Source organism: Rhinolophus sinicus, linkage group LG03, assembly GCF_036562045.2.
Source record: "Rhinolophus sinicus isolate RSC01 linkage group LG03, ASM3656204v1, whole genome shotgun sequence".
Lineage (NCBI taxonomy): Eukaryota > Metazoa > Chordata > Mammalia > Chiroptera > Rhinolophidae > Rhinolophus > Rhinolophus sinicus.
Window position 1 is genome coordinate 63,897,925 of NC_133753.1, and position 23,043 is coordinate 63,920,967.

The 23,043-nt window shown below is 42.2% G+C and overlaps 1 protein-coding gene across 1 annotated transcript in view; it reads right to left on the reverse strand.

Moving 5' to 3' along the window:
* RTF1 (RTF1 homolog, Paf1/RNA polymerase II complex component) overlaps positions 1-18,926 on the reverse strand; it is a 43,655-nt gene extending 24,729 nt beyond the window's left edge. The window contains exons 1-2 of the mRNA XM_019725450.2: positions 18,726-18,926; positions 8,314-8,424 (exon numbers count right to left, since the gene is read on the reverse strand). Of these exons, the coding sequence (XP_019581009.1) occupies positions 8,314-8,424; positions 18,726-18,920 (306 nt within the window). The 5' untranslated portion in view covers positions 18,921-18,926. The remainder of the gene's footprint in view (positions 1-8,313; positions 8,425-18,725) is intronic.
* Positions 18,927-23,043: the final 4,117 nt, after the last annotated feature.

The window sequence follows — 23,043 nt, forward strand, 5'->3', positions numbered from 1 at the left end:
GTTTCTGCCATCTATCTGCTACAACCTACCAGTGCCTAAGCTTAGCAACTGTCACTCATTTGTAGTCTAGGATGTTTATCCCTTGGAAGACAGGGAGAAAAGATTAAAAATAGAAGAAAATAAAACATTTCCACTTAAAAAGGGCTTTCCTGGCTAAACCTGAGTGTGGGAATCTTGTTTTTTTTCTTGTTCCAACAACTGTCAAAAGAAATGAGACGACAAAGCTTCCTCACCTTTCAAGAGGCTGACTCAATAAAGGTCTGCCATGCCAACAGCAAACAACCAAGCTACTTGTGTCTACTTTCTAAAAAAGTGCCTTATTTCGATAAACCTTTAAAATCTAATTTTAAGAAAAATATATGTTCGTTATATGATGCTTTAAAAAAATAGAAAGGTATTTTTAAAGTTAAAAGAAAATCACCTGTCATTTCCACCACCTAATGATAAATAATTACTTAAAATTTGGGGGCTAGCCTCATTATTATTCCTATTTAATACAGAGAAAGAGACTCAAACGGTTAATCTCCGAAAGACTTTTTTTCCCCTGGAGAATAGATCACATGTGTTATACATTTATATTTACACTTGTAAACCAGAGGTTCTTGAATGTTTTTTTTTTTTCTTTTTGTTCTAAGGACATATTTTAAATACATGCCCAGTACCTCTTCTCCCAAGATCACAGAACCTAATAAACCATAAAGGGGATGGTTAACACTTGTGGCAGTCAAAATCAATATAGAAATATCTTAATCTAGCCATTAGTCCAGAGATTGCTCACCTGTCCCTGCAAAAGCCTTATTCTGTTGTCTCTGAAACAGAGGGAAAATGAATTCTTCTTTCATTGCCAGAGTGTGGTAGTAAATAGTAGTTTAAAGTGTAACAGGCAGAATTCAAGGGATGATCTTAGGCTTTGCCCTGTCCAGCAAAGAGGAGAGGAAATGACCTGGCATTTCTTAATTTGTGTTGGGAACAATGGCTCTACTGAAAGGCAAGCTCTATTGTGACCTTGAAAGTGTCCTAAAATGTACCACACAGAAGTCAAGAATGAGAAAATGAGTGCCTAGTGATCTGCATTTGAGTACAGAGGCCAGAACATCCCCCAGTGAGAGCTGTTCAGAAACAACCTGGGAAATGGAAAGGATCCATTGTCATCAGGACTCCTCCACATTGAGGTCCTGCTTTCTCAAGCATTCTACATGCATGCAGGCCCACACATAACAAGGGAAGTAGTATGCATATACGCGGTGAACAAAACCTAAAACAGAAACTGGAAGATGTTTTCTTAATAAATTAAGAGATTAGTAGTATTATAGTTTGACTCTCACAGATGTAACAGATATTCTAATGGGCAGCAATGATCTAATGATACAAGTAAGGTTAGTACTACACAACCCTGTGCCAGCCTGAGTGTGTGCCGGGCATTATAAGCAGGTCCTTACTCTGGGAAGTGGCTGACCTTCCTGACCCTCAGCGGAAAGACAGGAAGGAACAGGGGGTGGGGAGCGGTTTCTTTGAACTTGGGTGGCACTGAGATACTGAGTACTTGGAATATCCGGGAGGCATAAAAGCAAAGAAATGTGAAGATTTCAGAGAGGTTATCTTTAATGGGCAAGGAAGACCACATTCTAGGCCTCAGGACCTGGAGTAAACACCCAGATACTCCAAAATAAATTTACAAGTGAAACAAAATACTTCAACATAGTAGGATTCAAGAAGAACAGCTGGATTACTGATAAACTATACTGGAATTAGGGGTTAAAAGAACTGGACAACAGCCCAAGTCCTTCACCTGAGACTGTTTCCTTATCTGTAAAGTAGGAATAACAATACTGCCTTGGGCTTGATCACTTATGGGAGTAGTGTGAGGCTCAAAGAAGACAGAATAAAAGAAGTTTAGAGCACATCAGAAATCCTGAAGTTCTATGTAAATACAGGGTACTATTTTATGTTGGGAACAGAAACGCAGAAGTTCTGTGAGTCTGTTTTACTATCTGAAGCACAGGAGTCCAGATGAGCTCTATGACCCCTTGGAGTTTTAAAGAGGTAAGATTCTATATGAATTGAGTGTTACATTAAGTCAAAAGTGTTCTGTACTCATTCTAGATCTTGACAGTGGCTAGCAAAGAGGTGTGTGGGAAGGGCATGGTTCCTGATTTAGGTGTTTGTTTTTTTTCTCTGAAAGTAGAAAAGGGTCAGTGTAGTTGAAGAGTAAATGCAATTTAATGTCAGCCTAAAGAATATGAAGAATAGCTTAGCTTTCTTTTTTCTTATACTGTGTAATTAATCAAAGTACAAAGGACACTACTATATTTTATAATCAGGCAATCACATATATTTAACTGGAAAACATAGAGAATCCCTACACTCAATCACAAAAACTTAGTCTGGTTACAGAGACAAAAACAAAAGTGAAACAGATGTGATACTAAAAAATGAAGAACATACTCAGTACTCCCTTCCACTGTTTGGTAGAAGTGTCAGAATTTGTTGTAAACAAGTTTAAGCAAGTAGTCTATGAAAATCACTTTATTTTTTCAAATTCTTGTGATGAGACTTGAATGGTGTGTAGATAAATGAGGTACTACTATATGATTATCTACATAGCCAAGAAGTATGTAAAAATAAGGCTTGTAAGCAACCCAAATAGCTGTCACTAAGTTCAAGTACTAAAGTAGAGTATTCCAACCTAAACTATATGGGGTCCCCTGGTTTCCTGACCCCAGAGCAGATCAGATGCAGGAAGTTGGAAGTAGAGCAGATTACCAAGAAGACGAGAACAATGGCCACTTCTTACCTACAGTAACGAGGAGAAAGAAAAGGTATAAAAAGCAGAACCACACAGCTCGACATTTTGGAAGTCATTATTTCACAGTACAAGAACTGCCCATTCATGATCATGACTAAATCAACAAGAAAAACTACATATAATAACGTTTATAAAAAAATTTTTTTTCATATATAGTGGGCTTTATATTTTAAACTTTCAAGAGTTTAGTTTCAGTACAGGGATAGTTCATCTATGTGGAACATCTTGTTCTGGAGGTACTGCATGAAAACTTTACTAAATCACAAGAAAATACTAGCTTAGCAGGGAAGGCCTTTATCAGAAGCATGTGCTAATTATGTATTATCTGAAAGGTAAAGCAGTAACAAAAAGCTCTTGGATATCTAGGCTGACTTCCTAGAAAATTGTTGTTACCAAATGAATGTATAAGTAAAAGTTGCACCTTTTTCAAAATGTTCTATTAATAAAAATATTGAAGGGCTGGCCTGGTGGCTCAGGTGGTTGGAGCGCTGTGCACCTAATACCGAGGTTGCAGGTTCGATTCCCACATGGGCCAGTGAGCCGCACCCTCTACAGCTAAGATTGTGAACAACGGCTCTCCCTAGACTGGCTGCTGTGAGCAGCCAGTGGTTGCTGTGAGCTGCTGTGGGCTGCTGTGGGCTACCGTGTGCCACCGTGAATGGCCAGCAGCCAGCGTGAACGGCCCACAACCATTGTGGGTTGCTGTGTGCTGCCGTGGGCTATCGTGTGCTGCCATGAGTGGCTGGTGGCCAGCATGAGGGGCCGGCAGCCACTGTGAGCAGCCGGCAGCTGGCAAGAGGTGCCATGAGCTGCTGCGACTGGAGACTGACTGCCTGAGCCGGGGGGAGGGAGCGCAAGGCTCATAACACCAGCATGGGCCAGGGAGCTGTGTCCTACACAACTAGACTGAGAAACAAAGGCTTGCACCAGAGTGGAGGGTGGGGAGCAGAAAAAGGAGGAAAAAAGAATTATTGGAGCCAGCAAGAGATAACAGTGTAACTAGATCAAAGCGGGCGAGCCTGAAAGATCAGATGGGATAAGAAAAAAAGAGTAGGAAGAAGCTTCAGAAAGAAATAGAAAAAAATGGAATGGGGGGGAAAGCAAGAAGAGACCAGAGTCTTTGAAGAGGCAAGTGGGAGCATAAACGCAAGGAGGAAGGCTGACAAAAGTCTTGAGGAAGAAAAACAGGTGTGAGAAATGCTGAACTACAGGGCTGGAATAAATGCTTCTATATCTCAAAAATGTTGAAAACAAGACTATACATGAAGCTTTAAAAAATAATAATTCTCGTTTAGGCAAAGGGTATAGAACATAATTCAGCTGTTTCCTCAACTAAGTATGATGTAGTTATATTTAATTTTGAACAACAACAAAAAAAGGTTTTTTTGGTGATTTTGACTGGCAACAAGTGAAAGTCTAGGCTTTCTTATCTAGCTGCAAGTATCTGTTTTTATATGATCCACTGTGTTTCTAAAAAAAAAAAAAAAGACTGAACTACTTGATTTAGGACTCCATTCCTCCTAACAAATGGATTTTTTTGTGTTGGCCATTTAAAAAACAACAACACCCCACCTCATGAGTGAGCAGCTACTAGCTCTTCTCCTCCTAACTTTGTCGTTTTTCTTCCCTGTCACTCCTGTTCGCTCCCTTGGTGGTGCTTCTTCTATCAAACGCGTCCAGGGACAGGAAGTGACAGTACCACAGTGCACCAGCACAGCATTATGACCTACCCAGGTGTGGGCAATGTAAGCCTTACAGATAGAATCCTGTCTCTTATTTTTATATGTGCTCCAAGATATGCATTCACCAAAAATAACACATTCATATATTCTCTTTCGTTAAACGTAGGGTTTTTTCCCCCCTGCAAAGATACTATACATGAAATATCTACTATGCCCTCCCTAATGGAACGTCCAAAGCACCCACTTTTTCTGGATAGGAAACTTGCATAATTTTCCCCTATTCTGTCCCCACCCTTCCCCAATCAATTAGCTGGATATGTGCTTGCTCTAAAATCATTGCATGTCTCTCCTTATAACAAATCACCCATTAATCTTCTCAGGTGCTCTTGACCAGTTTTCTGTCCTAGCAAATCTGAGCGGACCAACATACTTTTCCTTCTGTATTCATTGTTCACTAATGACAATAAACAATAAAAAAGGTGGTAGGGGAGAAGGGTTGGGAGGTGTATTTGAAAAAACTCCAGAGTAGCTTCTGATACAACCAGCCTCCATCTGACTGAGAACTGCTGCTTTAATAACCAAATTTCTAAACAACTAGTTTGTAAGTAATAAGGATATAAAAATCAGAGCAGAAATTAGAAGACATAGAAAATTACCTCAGTATATGCGGTTTTTTAGCTACAGAGAGGTATAAATATTATTATGAAAAAGAGAAAAAAGCAATGGCTTCGGTCTCAAACTTTATATTCTAAGGATCTTTCAGAAGTCCCCTCCTCACTTCAAAGTATCTCCATGGTGGCCATAAATCTGAGTTCACAGCAACCCCACTGAGTTCTCTAGTGGTTGGCAGGATTTTTTTTTTTGGCAGGATTTTAAAAAAGATATTTTCTTAATATTTTTGGACATTTGCTTAATTGTCGGAAGTAATGAAATATTCACCCTAAGCTGAGGTGCTCAGCTAGCAGCCTGGGCCAAGCAGTGACAATGCAGACTTAAGAACAGGTGCTTCCCAGAATGGCCATGATATTGAGGCTGCTATTCTCAGTGAGTTGGGGGAAGGTAGACTGGAGTAGAGCTGCAGGAAGCTTGTGGGCCCCCATGCTGGGACCCGGAGGCAGCAGCAGGAGCTAAGAACCTTGTGGAGGGAAAGTTACTGAAAGTCTCATTCCCCACTGGGCAAAGTATAGCTTGCCTGTCAGCTTTTCCTCCAGTAAGTGCATAAGCAGTTGGGTAGTATCCTACGGTGAAGACTTTTAAAGTAACAACTTGGTTAAGTAGCTGCAAGTGACAAAGGGAACCCTAAGTTGCAAAGGTTTTTATGGACTCTGGATGTACCCTAGCACAAGTTTTGGGCTTCTCTAATGCTGCCGAGGTGATACACACTCTGCCTCCTGGGAGAAGGAGCTAAAAAGGATGAAGGAAATCCCTACAGTAACTGCACACTCTTCTGATTTAATGATAGAAATATGGAGAATGAAATACTTCATAGGATAGTTATTGCTTGTATCTTAAGGAATTGCTAAGACTATAAACATGTTACAGGGTATTCCAGACATAACACAGATTCACACTTAACAGAATATTGTTACTCGGGGGGAGGGAACCCACAGCATCTGACTTCTGAAACATGAAAAATAAAAGTCGTTGATGTAGGAATAGTGGGAAAGAGAAATTATTTCAAGAATTTCCTGTATTGTCTGTGCACTTCAAAGAAGAAAATGGAAAAACAAAACAAATAAGCAAATTACTTCATAGAGCTCACTGCTTTTCTCACAAACTGGGTTATTATCAATTTGAGAGGAATTAAGGCTCCTCCATTAAAAAAAAGAAACAAAAAAATAAAACTCACATATTCACTACCTCTGGCTGTAGAAAGCAATTTTAGGTATATTAAATTATTTAAGATTAAGAAATCATCACTATAGTCAATTAGAATGCAATCATTTCTAATTTGCATACACAGGGCACTAGTAAAAACTGTTCTAGCTGTTAACTAAATTTCATTATAATAAAAACCATTTTTCATTTTAGTGGAACTGTAAAACAAAATAAGTACATAGTAAAAACATTTTCCTAGACTGCAGGGTAAGAGATTAAATAGAAAGGTGATAGCCAGCCTCTCTCTAGGAAATTATAGTCATGTGACAAGAGGGACATGTTCTGACAAATGCATCATTAGGCGACTTTGTTGTTGTGCCAACATCATAGAGGGCACTTACCCAGACCTACGTGGTACAGCCTATTATAAACACCTAGGGTAGATGGCACAGCCTCTTGCTCACAAGGCTACAAACCTGGATAGCACGTTACTGTACTGAATACTGTAGACAAGTGTAACACAATGGTAAATATTTGTGTATCTAAGCATACGAGTATGGAAACATAGAAAAGGAACTGTAACAATATGGTATAAAAGATAAAAAAATTGGTCCACCTGCATAGGGCACTTACCACGCATGGAGCTTGCAGGACGGGAACTTGCACTGGGGGAGTCAGTGAGTGAGTGGTGAGTGAATGTGACGACCGAGGACAGAACTGTCCACTGCTGTCCACTTTATAAACCCTGTCCCACAAGCCCTCCCCGTTTCCTTCTGACAAGGTAGGAAATAGAACATCGAAGCTGTCAATGCTGCTCCATGATCAGGGATGTGGGCTGGATTGATTGGAAATATCGAGGAGAAACTGGCTGGCTGAGGCCTAGATCACCGTAACAGTGACTGTGGGAGGGAGTGAAAGGTGGCCTGAGGATCAGTAGGAATAAGTAATAAAGATGGAGAGCGAAACGAACATAGGGGATTGTCGTGGCAATGTGGTTTGGGCTACTGCAAGTTGGAGCAGAGGTGGATTAAGGAACTTTGTGGTATTCATAAAAAAAAAAAAAAAAAAAGAGAGGGTTTTTAACATGGAGAGGGTATAAAACTGAGGACCCAATATTTGACTTTGGAAATTGGTATTTGGTTCCATTGACCTCTCTGGCACAAAGGGCTCTGTCTGCCATTGAATTGATGGAAGCAATAAATCTTATCTATGCTTTACTTCATCACTGCCTGAAAATCTTTCCAAAGTATGGGACAGGCTGGCTCCACACGACCACAGAAAGCTCCTACTGAAGTGACGGTGGCCCTTAATACTTGTTAAGGGAGCTCCTGTGGACTTGTGTCCTTGTACCGCATCTTAGGCCCTCAGCAAAGAATTTACAGCAATGTACTGCAAAGCCCATCAAGCCAGCTCTGGGAGGGCTGTAGCGCCCTCTGAATATGTAGCACTGCGGGGACAGGCTCCTCTGTGCTGAAACAGGCCAGTGGCTGACTGGCCGGGATGGAATCCATGCACTCAAACCTGAGGTGCTGTGAGCGACAGGGAAGCTACCCCCAAGCCCCACAAATACTGCTCCTGTCAGAGAAAAAGGTATTCCTTCTGAACCACATATCCTGGCATTTTTTACAGGAAAGCTTCTTGTCTTGCTCAAGTATTTCCTCCTGAAATATGGCATTCTTGATAGAATTTCTCTCTAACATGAAAGTGGGATTAAACAGATGAGAAATAATAAAAGAGATGACGACTAACAAGTTGTGCCCCTTCTGCAGCAGGGCTGAAAACAAGAACTGAAAAATGTCCACAAATGCCCTGCAGAGACACCTACGAGGTACCTAGAAGTACAGGGAACATGACCGTTCGAGAGTTTCCCTTAGTTTTGTTTCCCTAAGAAGTTCTTGTAGCTCTTAGGCTGTAGGGCTCAGGTGAAGCAATAGAGACCATCAGGAGTCAGCGACACCGAGACCCCCAGACACCTGTCAACCCCAGAGGCTGGAGCCCTGCACTCACCTCGTCGTCACTGTCAGACGTCTCGGAGTCTGAGGAGGCCGCAGGCTGACTCACGGGGGGCTCCTTCTCCTCTGAGTCGCTGCGCTTCCGCTTTGCCAGGGACAAGAGCTCCTAATAGGGCAGAAGTAGTCACATGAGTTTTGTTCAACAGAGAAAAAACTCCAAGAATAATAAAACGCCTGTCCTCTCTAGATCTCTTCTACTCTTGGTGCTCTCAAGTGAAGAACACCATCATAGGAACTTTGATCACAACTGCCAGGATTCCCAAGTGCTAAACAAAATCTGTGCCTTCACTCTTAATTGCAAATATATGTATGAAATGGAAAAGTGACGATGGAAAACTGAACTGGAGGCTATTTTCAAATTGTCACCATTTCCTCCGTAAGCTACAGAAGTACTGATTCTCAGCAATTAATATGATAAGAACCATGTCTACAAAGGTAATTTGCTCCCTATTCTTACTGGTAGAGCTAATCCATACGCTGAGCATCCTCTTCCTGTAATTCATAATAAAATTGTCGTTGTGAATATATATATTCAATACTGGCTGTAGTGAATAAGCTCTCAAACTGCAAGTTTCTGAGGTTGTTTTTTTATTTTGAACGCTTAAACCAGAAAAAAACAAAAAGCAAATCACACGTGTATTTCTGGTGGTGGATCCGGGGTCTGACAACGAGCAGTAAATGTGCGGGCCACTACATCCGAATCCTAATTTGACAATCCCAGTATCCCATTCACCACTTCTGCCTTGTCCTGGTGATTTAGGAGAGACTAGCAGGGGAGGAATGTGCCACTTAGTAAGTCGTGGCTACAGCCAGGATTTGCTCTCAAGGGGTTCTCCTTTCCTGTTACATCTCTCCAACTCAGGCCAGTCACTTTAAAATGCAACAAAAGGATACTTGCTCTAGTTCCAGCTCTCCACTAATAGCAACGCCAGTCCACAATTATACTGTACTTACTAGACGCCATGTACTTTTCTAAGCATCTAACATTTAATCTTCACAGCAATCTTAAGGTAGGTTTCGTTATCATCCCCATTTAAAGCTAAAGAAACTAAAGAGCAGGCGAGGTTAAGTAACTCAGCCAAGGTAACACAGCTAACACATGATGGAGCCAGGATTCAAACCAGGGCAAAATAGAATCCTAGCTCCTAATTCAGTCACTCACGGTTTACTAGTCTAAAACATTTCCCCCTTCTGCCAAAAAGAGAAAAATACAACAGATAAATACTAGCAGTATTACTTCTTGATAATGATGGTGCCATACAATTATAGGTCAAGTGCTAAGATAGATTTTAAAATAATAGACTGCTATAAAGTATCTGTTTTCTTCTTCCAGTCTCTTTCTATTTTAGGCGTATACCCTCCTCAGCCAGAATGAGAAAATGACCTTCTCAGATTAACAGATGACATGCTCTCTTTCATAAGCAGTCATGAAATGTTACTCATTTCATTAGAGAGTTAGCACACCAACTTCCTGAAAAGGCTGAAGATCATAAGAATGCTCTATTTTTTCATACAGAAACGGTAACTCCTATTGATCAAATGCAAATTATAGCAATATTTGTGTTTACAGTCTTTTAAAAATTTGAGGTGTAACTGACATACTGTACAGTTTTTCCTTTCTTATGTATAGTTTTATGAGTTTGATAAATACATAGTTTAACCACTCCCACAAAAAAGATATATGGACAGTTCCATTAGCGCTCCAAATATTGCTGTAATTTGCATTTGGTCAATAGGAATTACTGTTTTGTAGAGTGTTCTTATGATTTTCAGCCTTTTCAGGAAGTTGGTGCTCTTCAAATTGCTCCCTCCATCCCCTGGCAACAACAGACCTGCTCTCTGTCCCTATAGGTCTCCTTATAGAATAAATAAATCTTATACAGTATGTCGCCTTTGAGTCTAGTTCTTTTACTTAGTATAACGTGTTTGAGATTCATTCATGTTGCAGCATTTATCAGTGACTTACTCTTTTTTATTGTTAAGTAGTGTTCCATTGAGTGGATGTACCACACTTTGTTTATCCATTTACCAGTTGGAAAACATTTGGGTTCCCAGCTTAGGGCAATTATATGTCCACATACAGGTTTTCGTGTAAATGTAAGTTTTTATTTCACTTGGGTAAATACCTAGGATTGGGACTGCTGGGTTATATGGTAATTTGTGCACAGTCTTTACTATTATTTCCCCCACATTACCTTAATGCAAATTTATAAAATTTAGAAAGACATCTGGTAGGTAATCTCTTTCCTGACCCTTGGAGGTTCACGAATATACCAGAATTCTGTTTTGATACCAACTCATAACAGGAACTTGGATACACTATCAATCGGATCCTTCTCTGGAACATTAACTATTACAAGCAGTAGACATCCATCACAAGTTACTATAACTAAAGTGCTAAGGTGTTACTACAGCCTTTCTGTTCAAGAGGTCCCACTCTACACAACAAACCTAACAAACAGCTCTCCGTCATCAACGAACAACTGCATCTGAGAGGTAATCCCGCTTCTTCTACAACAGTAAGTACCGTATTAACAATAGTATGGAGACAGCAAAGACTTTCTTCACAGTGTGAAAGATCCCCTTTTCAGAAGTTGAGAATTGTACAGGAAGTTACCGGGGGAGCTCATTAGCAGGGCTACTCTTTATAGTTAAGTCCTTTATATTCTATTGAGGGCTCTTAGATACAGCAGAACAGACCAATGTACAATGGAAAGGTCTTTCCAACACTGCACATAAGAAGAGACCATCAGATTTGCTACCTGTTAGGGTTAATTTATCCAACGCCTGTACTCAAAAAAGCCAATCCAAGCCTGATTCATGCACAAAGGGTAGGTCCATCTGTAGCTCTCTCCTGCCAGCCTGCTTCACTGTGCCCCACTGGCTGAGACAATGTTTCTGTGTATCCAGTGGTTCTCTCTCACCATCATCCTTGCATTTCATCTCACCCAGTAAAAACTGTCCTTACTTATGTCAGCATTCCTGTAGTGGAATAGCAGCATGGAGTGCCAGCATGGTCTATCAAATTTAAGCTGAACTAAAGAACTGCTTAAAGTAATGCCAACGCCCAACGCACTACAGGTATGGCTGTGTAGGATGCCACGTCTGGCTTCTAGGGCAGTTTTATTAACATTGCTTAAGAGCCATATTTAACATTAAACTGCCCAAATTGAGACCCTGTAATAAAGCAACTCTAATTGCACTAGGGTAATGTTTATTAAAACAGCATTATTATGGCTAAGATTAGAATTCTAATCCATCAATATGTGAAGACTCATGAACCTTAAGATTTAATTCCCCCAACTCAACATTCACAAATAGTATATTTTCTGTGATGTCATGTTAGGATCAACCTGTAATAAAGCAACTTAGCTCCCCCTTACTTAAAGGAAATTAAATCTCACCTCTTTAATCAGACCTCCTATGATCACATGTAACTGAGATCCATAATCTGCACCCCAGAAAGAGAGAATAAAATCTCATATGGACACACCTCAGAGGTTTTTATAGCCAATTAGCATGCTGAGCTGTTTCCCACTTATGCATTCCCCAAATATAACTAATGTAAGTAATTAGTATTAGCTAGGGTGACCAAACATCCGGGTGTGCTCAGGACTGTCCCGCTTTCAGCACCGCAAGCCATGCATTCTGGGAAACTCCTCAGTTCCAGGCAAACAGAGACAGTTACTTACCCCACTACCAGTACCTAGTACTATCCACCAAGCCCTGGACAGACAGTCATGAAGAAAAGATACACAGTCCTTAACCTCATGGAATTTAAAATCAAGTCAGGCAGACAGACAACATACAAGTAAAGAAAGCAATTATGTCTAGTGCTAAGAAGGAAGTGAATCAAGTGAATGGGGAACCTGTCTGAGACAGGGTGATCAGCGGAGGCTCCTCTGAGGCAGTGGCATTTAGGCTGAGACTAGAAACTTTGGGGAAGAAAAAGGGGTGCAGTTTTTTGGACAGAGTCTCCAGACAGAATAGCTAAGGCCCTGATGCTGACAACAGCTTAGCTTTAGTCAAATAACGGAAAGAGAACCAATGTGAATGGAGCTTAGCAGGCGAGAGGAAGAATGGCACACGGTAGGTTAGAGGTAGGAAGAAACCAGATCATTCCGAGGTTTCTAGAGCAGGATCAGGAGCCTGGCTTTTATTTGAAGGCAGTGGGTAGCCATCAAACGGTTCTAAGCAGGGGAGTAACCATCCCCTGAGGGTTTGAAAAGACTATCTGATCCCAGAGGGGCCAGGGTGGACGTGCAGAGGAGTCAGAAGGAATCCACAGCAAGGTCGCCAGAATAGATGGTGGCCAGGGCAAGGTAAATAGCCACAGGGACAGAGAGAGGTGGGAGGACTGAAGAGCTGCTGAGGAAAAGTGCAGTAATTCACGGGGGTTTAAATATGAAATGTTAACTCCTATTCTTTCACACCAAAATTGTTGGTAGAGGTCCATGCCTCCAACAGTGGACATTAGTCAGTTTTCAGGAGTAGGGAATGGAACCAATGTATACGCGGTTTTTGGGGGACAAAGAGGTATTTCTGTTTTGTAGGGACTGTTTCAATAAGAATATACTATTTTTATAATATGAAAAAAAGAAAAATCAAAACAATGAGCATAAAACGAAAATCCTTCTAAAGTAATAATCCCAAAGTAGCAGCATAACAATCCTTTACATTATTGGCACTAACTATGGCAACTTTCCCTTCAAGTTCCAGCAAAATAATTATAGTTGTAGATAAAATACTGAGTTACATAAATGCCCATAATTTTACAGAATTGACAAAATAAAATCTGTTTTCAACCATCCAAAACAAAAGGTACATAAAAGTTTTAAAAAGTTCTGCTGCTAACTTGTTTTTACTTAGTTCTCTCTCCCAATACACTTTCTAACTAATGCAGATTTCCATTCCTTAAAGGGAAATCATCATTATAGCAGAGGCCCTGCAGCAAGAACCCCCAAACTGACAACGGTCCTTATCTCTGTAGGGGATCCTATTGAGACCAGGTTAGAAAACTTGGTAAGCAGCATTTGCTAAGTAGCATCTGCTTTTCAACAAAGATTTATTAAGTGCCTACTGTGTGTCAGGCATGCATTATTTTCAACTACCTACCTGATGTCACCACTTGGATATCTCATAGACAACTTTAAACACTACACATCTAATACTGAACTCAAGATTGTCACTTTTAAACCTGACCTTCCTGTAGGGCTCCCTCTTTCACGCCAGAACCTCCTCATCCTCACCCCAACTCCAATCAGTCATCAAGTCCTCTCAGTTTTATATCCTGAACATTATGTCCAAATCTACTTTCTGTTGTCTCTATAACCACCATACCAATCCACGTCAGGCATTCATTCGGCAAATATTGTTTGCTGCATGCCAGGCACGGTTCTAGGTGCAGAGATAGCATGGTGAACAAACAGCCCTTCCCTTCTGGAGCTTCCATTCTAGTGGAGCTTATGCTCTCGACCTCCTCTCACCTGGACTCTTCTATCCATCTGCCGCCTAACTGGTGTCCCCTCCAGGTTACTACCCACAGAGAAGCCTGGGCAAACTTGTTACAAGGCAAATCTGAACACCTTTTCCAGCTTAAAATCCTTCAATGGTTTCTCATTGCCCTCGGAATGAAGTCTAAAGTCCTTACAATTGCCAACATGGCCCTGCCTGTGGCTCTGAACCTTTTAACCCCAGGAGACAGTAAGCTAAATTATACCTCATGACTCAGTGTACATGTACATGCATATACATGAAACACAAATTTCACAAAACAATACTTATTATGAGGTCTGACACACTTGATGCTTTCTATTTGATTCAATTTCATTTCTATTTTTAATGCTGGCTGTGATCCACTAAACTAGGTTTTCCATCCTCAAAAGGTCTACACAGACTACTTCTGCAGCTTCATTTACACCACTCTTTCTCCAAATAGTTATATTTTCATCACTGTGCTTCTTTCAGTTTCATGTGGTGCTAGGTCCTTCCTGCCTCAATATTTCTGTACATGCTGGTCCCTCGACCATGAACACTCAACACTTCCCTGGACTCTTCGGTCTCCTGCTCTCCTTTTCCCTGACATGTATTCCACATCTCAGTTCACATGTCACTCCCGAAGGCTAGTATATAATAGGATCCCTGTCACACTCAGTATCCTGGCTCTTCCTTCACACAGTCTGTAGTGAAACGACCCTCTGAGCAATGCTGGCCCCTGCTCCGCCCTCCTCTCATGCCCCTCCTTTATTTCCCTCCCCTAAGCTCCGTGAAGGTGGAAACTGCTTCTACTTTGTTCACCCAGGAGCCCTAGTGCCTGGCACTGTGTAACACACTTGTTCGAAGAGAAACAATCTCTGCCCTTGGGGAACTTACAGTCTAGGAGAGCAGTAAGTACACCAACAGAACTGGTGTCAGAAGATGGGTTTTGAACTTTTCCTAAGAGATTCTCTGTTAAAGCTCCCATGAGACTCAATCTTCTCGGCACTATTTCCAAAGAAAAGTTGAGTGAAATTACCAAATGAGTTAGATGAAACATTATGACACAAATTAAAAACTTCACAAGTCAACCCTGACATTTCTCACAAGTTCGCCCTAGACTATACTGTAAAAAAGACTATATTAATGAGAAACACAATTTTAAATTTCCCAACTTGAATGGGGAAGGTTTATGGAAGGATACTTTATAACAACGATACTTTTTTACATGTAATATCTAAAAATAATTCCTAAAAAGTACTTAGGGGGCCTATTCTCTCAAAGATAAATTTAATTATTGCTACTTCAAGTAGGATGAGCAGAGAAAAACAGGACATGACAACATAAGCATCATTTAAAATAAGAAATAAACTCAAGTAATCCAATATGTATGTAGCTCAATTTTTTTTTTCTTGAGAAAGGCAGAGTCAAGTTTTCATAAATACTGAACTTTATCAATCTGAATAGAGAACTCTGATTCCTTTATTATCTTGGATGCTTTTCATTTTCTAGAACCCACTGCATAAATATTATTTCTTAAAGAGTGACACATATTATCTCCATGGAGGCACATGATGGGATAAAAAGCCTAGGTTTCCCTCAAATTCTGTTTTGTTTTTTTCCAAGAGGTGCCAAAGGCAAGTATCTTCATGATTTGCAATTTTAAAATGTTGAAGGAAAGGTGTGGCCAACATAAAAAGTAAAGTCACTATCAGGTCACATGTTAAAAGAAATTCTTCGAATTCTCAAAGGTTTGAGTTTTTAAAAGCACCGAATGTTAAAACAGATTTCAAACTCTGATTTAGTTACTACATACCTCTTCCCATCAAGAAGCAAGGCGGAAAAAAAAAAAAAAAAAAAAAAGAAACAGGCCTCAATAAAAAGCATCCAACAATTCAAACAGCTTCAGAGATCTAGAGGAACCACCAGCTTTGCCACCTTAAACTTCTCTGTTAATTTTTTTCAGTTATACCTGCACACACTTCAAGACAGGAAGTCTCCCAAACTACTTAAGAGTGTCTTGCTAAAAAGATTAGCATCGGAGGTGGTCTCAATCATTAACACAAATAAGTACCTGGGCTGTACCTGGTAAAAATGCAGAGTCCAGGGCTCTATCCCCTGAGGGTGTGATTCAGTAGGTCTGGGATGGGAGCCCCTGCAAAGTACATTTTAAATAAGCAACCCAGGTAGCTTCTCACACAGGTGGCCCTCCTCCCACCACCAGAAAAAACCACTGTAGAAGACTCACCTGCCTCACCTTCAGCAAGGACTAAGTTGATGATAATATTTCTGACATAATGGCTTAGATTCCCATAGGGAAAACCCAGGGATAAAGGACCTCCTTACTAACTATGTTCCACTCTCACCCTAGACACTCAGAGATTTGTCATGGTTTGTTCTTTTCCACAAGTACAATACACTGGACAACAAATACGATGCTATAACCCCAAATGAAGACCTAGAACTAGATGGAGCAGACCAAGGCACCTTGGTCAGGAAAAGCCCAGAATGCATTCATTTTGTTCTGAGGATTCTTAAAAGACCCCCAAACCAGGCTGACTGAACTTCTGCTAAAGGTCTCTGGTGAAAACTTATAGAGGGTAGAGATCTTTCTCTGATTCCTCTGATTGCCTGGCAGTGTTGAACAGACAGGTAGATTGAAGGCACTCTGTTAAGATGTGCAGGGAAAGGGAATTTTGATCTGGTTCCCATCTGATAAAAGAATGACAATGAGTGGTTGAAGAGGAGGAAGTTGAAATTGCTGTTAAAATGTATTAGGTATTACTTACACATTTCATGCTAATTTCTTTTTACAAATAGAGTTGGGTTTAAAGTTGCAATCCCCTCCAATTCTTAACTTTGGAAAAGCTCTTTGTGGATCTCTCTACCACAAAAGGAAGCTCTCAACTCATTTCATTTGTCAGAATTCTGTGGAAAATCACTAAGGACAGAATAATTTGCTTAGTTCATTCATCATCAGAACAGACATCTTGACAGTGCTTTACCAAGAAAGCCCCCCAAATAATCTTTATAATTGATGTACCAATTTTCTCTATTCAATGTACTTTACAAACACGAATTCTAGCAACATGGAAAATGGCCATAATACATCATTCTCATTTTGCAATATGAAAAAGTAAAAGACTAACAGATTAACTGGAAAGAGTACATATGCCTCGTCGTTGTGCAGATTTGGGTTCAAATTCCAACTCTACCAATTACAAGTTGTGTAAATTTGATAAGTTACTTCTTCAATCTCCATTTTCCTCATATGTAAAATGGGGTAAATCATACTAACTTCATAATTTGAAAACTTGACAATTTAAATAAAGCACCTAATTAAGTGACTAGTTCACCCTAGGCACTATGTAAATTGTAGTCGATGTCATTATCAGAAATAACTATATTTCTAGATCAGAAAATAGTCAAAAACAAAAAAGTTCTAATTCTCCTAAGTGTCAGTCTAAAATTATCAACCAAACTTTTACAGTCAAGAATATATATTTTTTATATTTTTGCAAATTTCAAGAGCCTTTCATTGAGAATATTTTCAACTTACCTTTCAATCCTATCCCCAAACAAGGTTTCTATCCCTTTGATAATTCCCCAAAGGCCCCATTACTTCCCCACCCCATACCATCATTTTCAAAATAGCCCTCTTCAACACACCTCCAGCCCCTTCTCTTAAAGTTCTCCCCTTCATGCCCCAATATTTTACTCTTAAGACCTCTGGCCTAATACAAATGACGCCTAGGAAGCCACTACACAAAAGCTTTATTTGCAACTGCTTGTACCAACATTCTTACATACAACTACTTGATCCTTACGATAGCACAATTATTAATAGATATACAAGGCTAACGTTATACCTAGATTTTACAGTTATGACCAAAGATATAGCTAGAAAACAGCATAGCCCAGCCTAAAACTCAAATTTTTAGATTCCAAGTTCAGTACCTACACAACTTACAAAGCTACTACCTCTTGTATATTCTTTATATCATTTGTTCACAAAACACGGGGGAAAACCCTTTTTTGCATCACTAGAGCATTACTACAAAGACAGCTTCCTCCCTACAGTGCTTTTCTAGAGTATATAAACAGTTCAAGCAATCCCCAAGACACTGAGACCAAAAGTTACTTTCTACACTTACTGCACAATCTTCACGTAAGAAAGAATTCTGGGATGCTGCATGAAAACGGCTAAGAGCCCTTAGTCTCAGTCCTTCCATATCGCCCTATGTACTGCTCCACTTCTGCCCTCTTTCCTTCTTCTAAGAGTTTTCTTCAGTCTGACATCTCATCAGGGACCCTTCTCAACCACGAACGACCCTAGTTGCCAAAAAGATTCGTGCCCGCAGCTAAGTCTTCCTCGCTAAGCACCGCAGAGGGTCTCCGGAACATTTACGAATGCCCCTCCTCTCCGTCCACACTCCTTGTCTGAAAAACTTCATCTTCCAGAGCCCGCACCTTCTCGTCACCGACCCCCCCCCCCCCAAAACCCCACAGCCCCACGCTCACCCCTTGCACCTCCTCCTAAACCTCCCAGCCTCTCAGGTTGGCCGGCGATACTTCCCACCTTTCCCGGCCCGGATCGTTTGGCCTGCAGCCCGCTGCTCCAATCTGGCCCTGGCAGATGAAGGACCCTTCCGATCCCCCGAGCCCGAGGCCCACCAGCCTGGTCCCTGCCCCGCCTCCCCGCCCAAGGCGCCAAGTCCTCGGGGCTCAATCTCCAGGCCCCGGCGGGACTCCATAGGTCCCGGGAGATGCAGGGAGGATAGGAAGGAGGCGGCAGCGGCGGTCAGGGAATGGGGCTGGCTAGGCACTCGGGTCGGAAGGCCCCGGGCCCGGCCGGCTCCCGGCTCCCGGTTCCCGTGGCCCGGACTCAGCCCTCCCGTTCCGCCGGCCCGCGCCTCCGCGGCCTGCCCTCACCTGATCCAGGTTCTCGTCGCTGCCGCTGTCCTCCGTGTCGGAGTCGATCACCACGCGGCCTTTCCGCTTCTTCACCATGGTGGTCCCCCGGCTCCCACGCCGGACGCCGCCCGGACTCCCCTCTAGCCCGCCTGCCAGTGGGACCGCCACTGCCGCCGCCACCGCCGCTCGACCCACACAAAGGCGACCGCGCATGCGCGGTCCGCTCCGCCCCTGGCCCCGCCCCCGCTCGGCGCACGCCGTTTGCTGGCGCTCGGCGCCCCGCCCTGCTCCGCCCCCGACGCAGCGTGGGAGGCGGGGCCCAACACCGGGCTGGGTTCCCGGTAGTGGACCACTTTCTCTTTCCCCGCGAGGGCCTCTGGAAGGCTTGGGTGTGTCTCTGCTGCGGGGCCGAAGCTCGGTGGGCTGCCTACCTATGTCGTGGCCTGGAGACGCAAGCACCTGGGTCCGCTCTTAGGAGGCTTTCAACTGTCCGATACTGATGGAGTGTGGAGAACGAGAGCCGCCCTCCTGGAAGACACAAGTCGCCTAGACCATCCCAAGGGATGGAGGATGGGAGAAGAAGCTTTCGTATCTCGGTGGTGCAAGTGACAACTGAGCTGGGACTTGAAGGATGCATCTGAGTTACCCAAAAGAAAAGTAAAGTGAAAGTTGTACCAAGCAGAAAACCGCGTGGGCAAAGGCCCAGCAATAATAGGAAAAGTTGGGTTCAGGGAACTGAAAGTTCATTATGGCCGAACAGATGACACGGTGTGTGGGGATAAGGCTGCGGAGGGACACGGTGGCCACATCATTCAGAGCCTAATAAGCTATATTAGAAAGTATTGAAAGATTTAAAACTGAAGAACATAATTAGATTTGTGTTTTAAAAAGATTAGTCTGCCTGTAGTGTGGCAAACGCATTAGAAGGGAGGAAGACCAAGGGCACGGAGACTATTGAAGCTGTTGGTGTCATTTTAACAAGAGATGATGGTGTCCTGAACTATGGAAGAAGCAATGGAAATAGAAGTGGATGGATAATTCGGAAGGTAGAATTACAAGGAATTGGAGATTAGTTGGGAGAAGGATAAGGTGAGCTCCCAGACACAAATGGCGCTCAGATTCTGCCATAGGAAGCTGGTGGTCAGTGGGCCCTTGGCTGAGACAACACAGGTGGAGAGGAGGTTTAGGAAGTGGATGTATGTGGGAAATAAGTTCAGTTTTATGCCTGTTGAGCTTGAGGTCAGCTCATAAAAAGGGCAGCTCCAGAAGTGATTTCTCTCTGGGATTTGGAATAAAGGGTAGGGAGCATAAGCAATAACAACTTGAAACTGTTCTCAAAACTTTGGAGTCCATTAATTCTTTATTCTGGTAGTGAACTTGGGAGTTAGACCCCAGTCTTACTGGGCACAGGCGGACTGATGAGTTCTTGGTCTCTGGCTCCTTTTTTCTTTTCCTCCTTTACTGTGTAAATTACATTTTCTCCAGCAGGTTTACAATACATATCACAAATGTGCATGCCTTAAAATAGTAATAAAAGAAAATATTGCATCATACACAGAGAAACCCCTTGGGAAATAAATACATACCTAGGTATCCAGTTCGCTGCCAGTTAGCTTGAATAGGTGTTAAGCATTCAGGTAGAAAAACAACCTAAATAAGGCGCAGCTATCTTTTTACTCCAAAGGAGTTTTCCTAAGATATAACCCCTAGATTTCTCTCCCAAAACATGTCCTTAGAACTGAGACCACGGCCAAGATGATCCAAAACGACCAGGCCAGCTCCCCCATTTCTAGCCTCCCTGAAGCCGGGTGCCCTTCTGTGAGGCAGGGTCCACCTTTTGATGACCTGATTATCTCTATTAATTGGTTCAGAGTCTGAAAAGTGGTTCAGATCTGAGAGTGGGCAAAGGATGTTCACTTTTTATTGGGGCAACTGCCCTCAGCCCCCTGATCAGCCAACTTTGATTTCTCCTGATTCAAAATTGGAGAGCACCCTTGGCTATCCATCTATTTTGCCCTTGGGGATGCTATGTTCTGTTAACCATCTCCATAATTCTCTGAGGGTCAGGCCTCCTTGGTTGTCATTCTGAGCTCTCCACTCATAATAATTGCATCTACCTGGCTTCTGGCAGTTAAGTGCTGCCACCTGGCCTCTTGTGTCAAGGTCCCGTCACCCCATGACTGTGGTTAGCTGAGTTTTGTAACAGCTTCTCCTACTGTCAGTCCTGTCCTACATAGGAGAATCACTACTGAACTTTCAGGGATTCCTGTGCACCTTTTACCTTCACATTCCTGATGGCATATCCTGTTGGTATTCCCATGGAACAATCATTTGGGGGGATTCCTGACCTTGTATAGTAGATCCACTTTGTACTTCTCAGCTTTTCAATCCCATCCTACACCATGTGTTTTGGCAACTCTGGCTTTTTTTTTTTTTTAACTTCATGTGGGCTGTAGAGTTTTCCATGCTTTAAGAGTCATACTAATAGCAAATTTGCACCATTTCCTGGGTCCTCAGCAGAGTGATAATTTCTATGGCCCAGGAGAGTGCTCCCAATCAATAAACACTCCTTAATTCAATTTTACAATCTGGTCCCCTTGATTAAGCACTCTCAGAATCCAGCGTCTTGCTACTCTTCCAACTTTTGCTATTATGTGCTTAGCTAGTTCTTGCAGCACCTTTAGGGTATAGTCCCTTTCCTCATCAGGTTCAATCTGTCTCCCACTGGGTTATGTAATGTTTTAATACTAGTTATTGGCCTATCCAGGCGGGAGATAAAGGCAGATGCGGTCTTATTTGGTACAGGTCTCTGCACTGTCTAATAGCAAGATGGGAGAGCTGCATGGTGAGCCATTTCTGCAGGTTCAGAAGGCTCAGGAGAGTGATCATTCAAGATCTTCAGTGGCATCAATCATAACCCCAACTCAAATGTCTGGTCCCATCATTTCTCAACTAGCGCCTTGGTTTAGATGACCTGCCTGGCTTGGAAGTATAACCTTATTAGAGCTCAGACTATTCTGCTCATTGTCCAGGGCCTCAGTTTCCCCTGCCCTCCCACAGTAGGTGTTGAAGCCCTCTTCATATGCAATTAAGGAGGCCCTCCAGCTTTCACACTTGGCTTTCAGTAACAGTCACCCAATTATACTATCATAGTTCCTATGCCCCCCCCCCCGATATTTTTAAAATTCCTGATACATCCCACCAGCTGGTACCTTCCATTCCGCCAGCATACTATCCCTATTCACCAACAATGCAATATTTAACAACTGGACCATCAGATCTTCATTGCTAGTTGTGTGCTGGGTAACCCAGCTTCTAAACATTATTTTATTACCTCCTTTCTCAGACCACTCCTGTTGCAGGTTGGGTGCTCCAAGAAGCAGACTCTGAGATGGAGTTTAGTGTGCAGAATGCTTATCAGGGAGTGTCCATGGGGTTGACAACTGTGGAAGGGAGAGAAAGTGCATACCTGACTACAGAGTCAACTGATCACGTGGGTACTCTGAAGCTAAAATAGATGGTCAGAGTTGTCCCACATTTGGGCTGAAATGGCCAGGCCTTTATAGCCCACATATTGGTGGGGGATGGATTAGGGTTTACCTGCCTGGAGTCCACTAAGATGAGTCAAAGGAAAATAATATGTCTGTGTCCAGATATTTATTAAAGTGTCATAAAAATATCTGGCCTCAGCACTGCAGATAGAAATATCCCCAAATAAGGGTATACAATTCATTTTGTTTAATGGAAAATCTGCTTGAACTGCCAGCTCTAAGTAGTTGACTCTCATTACTTCCTAGTCTGTGTGGATTGCAGGGTGGGCTTCCCCATCAGGAGGGACTGTCCTGGATAAATGGCCTTGGATCTCAAATCAGGCCCACTTTCTGTTGTAGGTGAATGAATGGTCATTCTGGTTTATCGTGTCTCCTCCTCTAAAGTTGCTTGGCATGAATGAAGTAATCCTCTGAGTAAACAGATACAATCAAGTTACTGGACTGACAGCAGAGAACTAACCCTGGATCTGTAATGACACCACCATGACCCCAAATTCCCATGAGGTAATTTCCTTTTCTGAAACCATCTATTTCCTTTGCCAGGATCATACCCTGATCATCCTTAAACTCTGAGGGGACCCCATCAAGATATGAAACTGCTGAATCACATTAGCCTCTTGCCTGAACTATTACAATATTCTTTGCTGGCCAGTATCACTACAGCCCTACCTAAAAGTTTGCATGAAATTTGTCCTTTGTTCGGACTCTGGAGGCAGTCCCCATTCTGTGTCTAAATTTGTGCAGGTTATTGTAGAACGTATGTAGTTTAAAGTATATAATAAAAT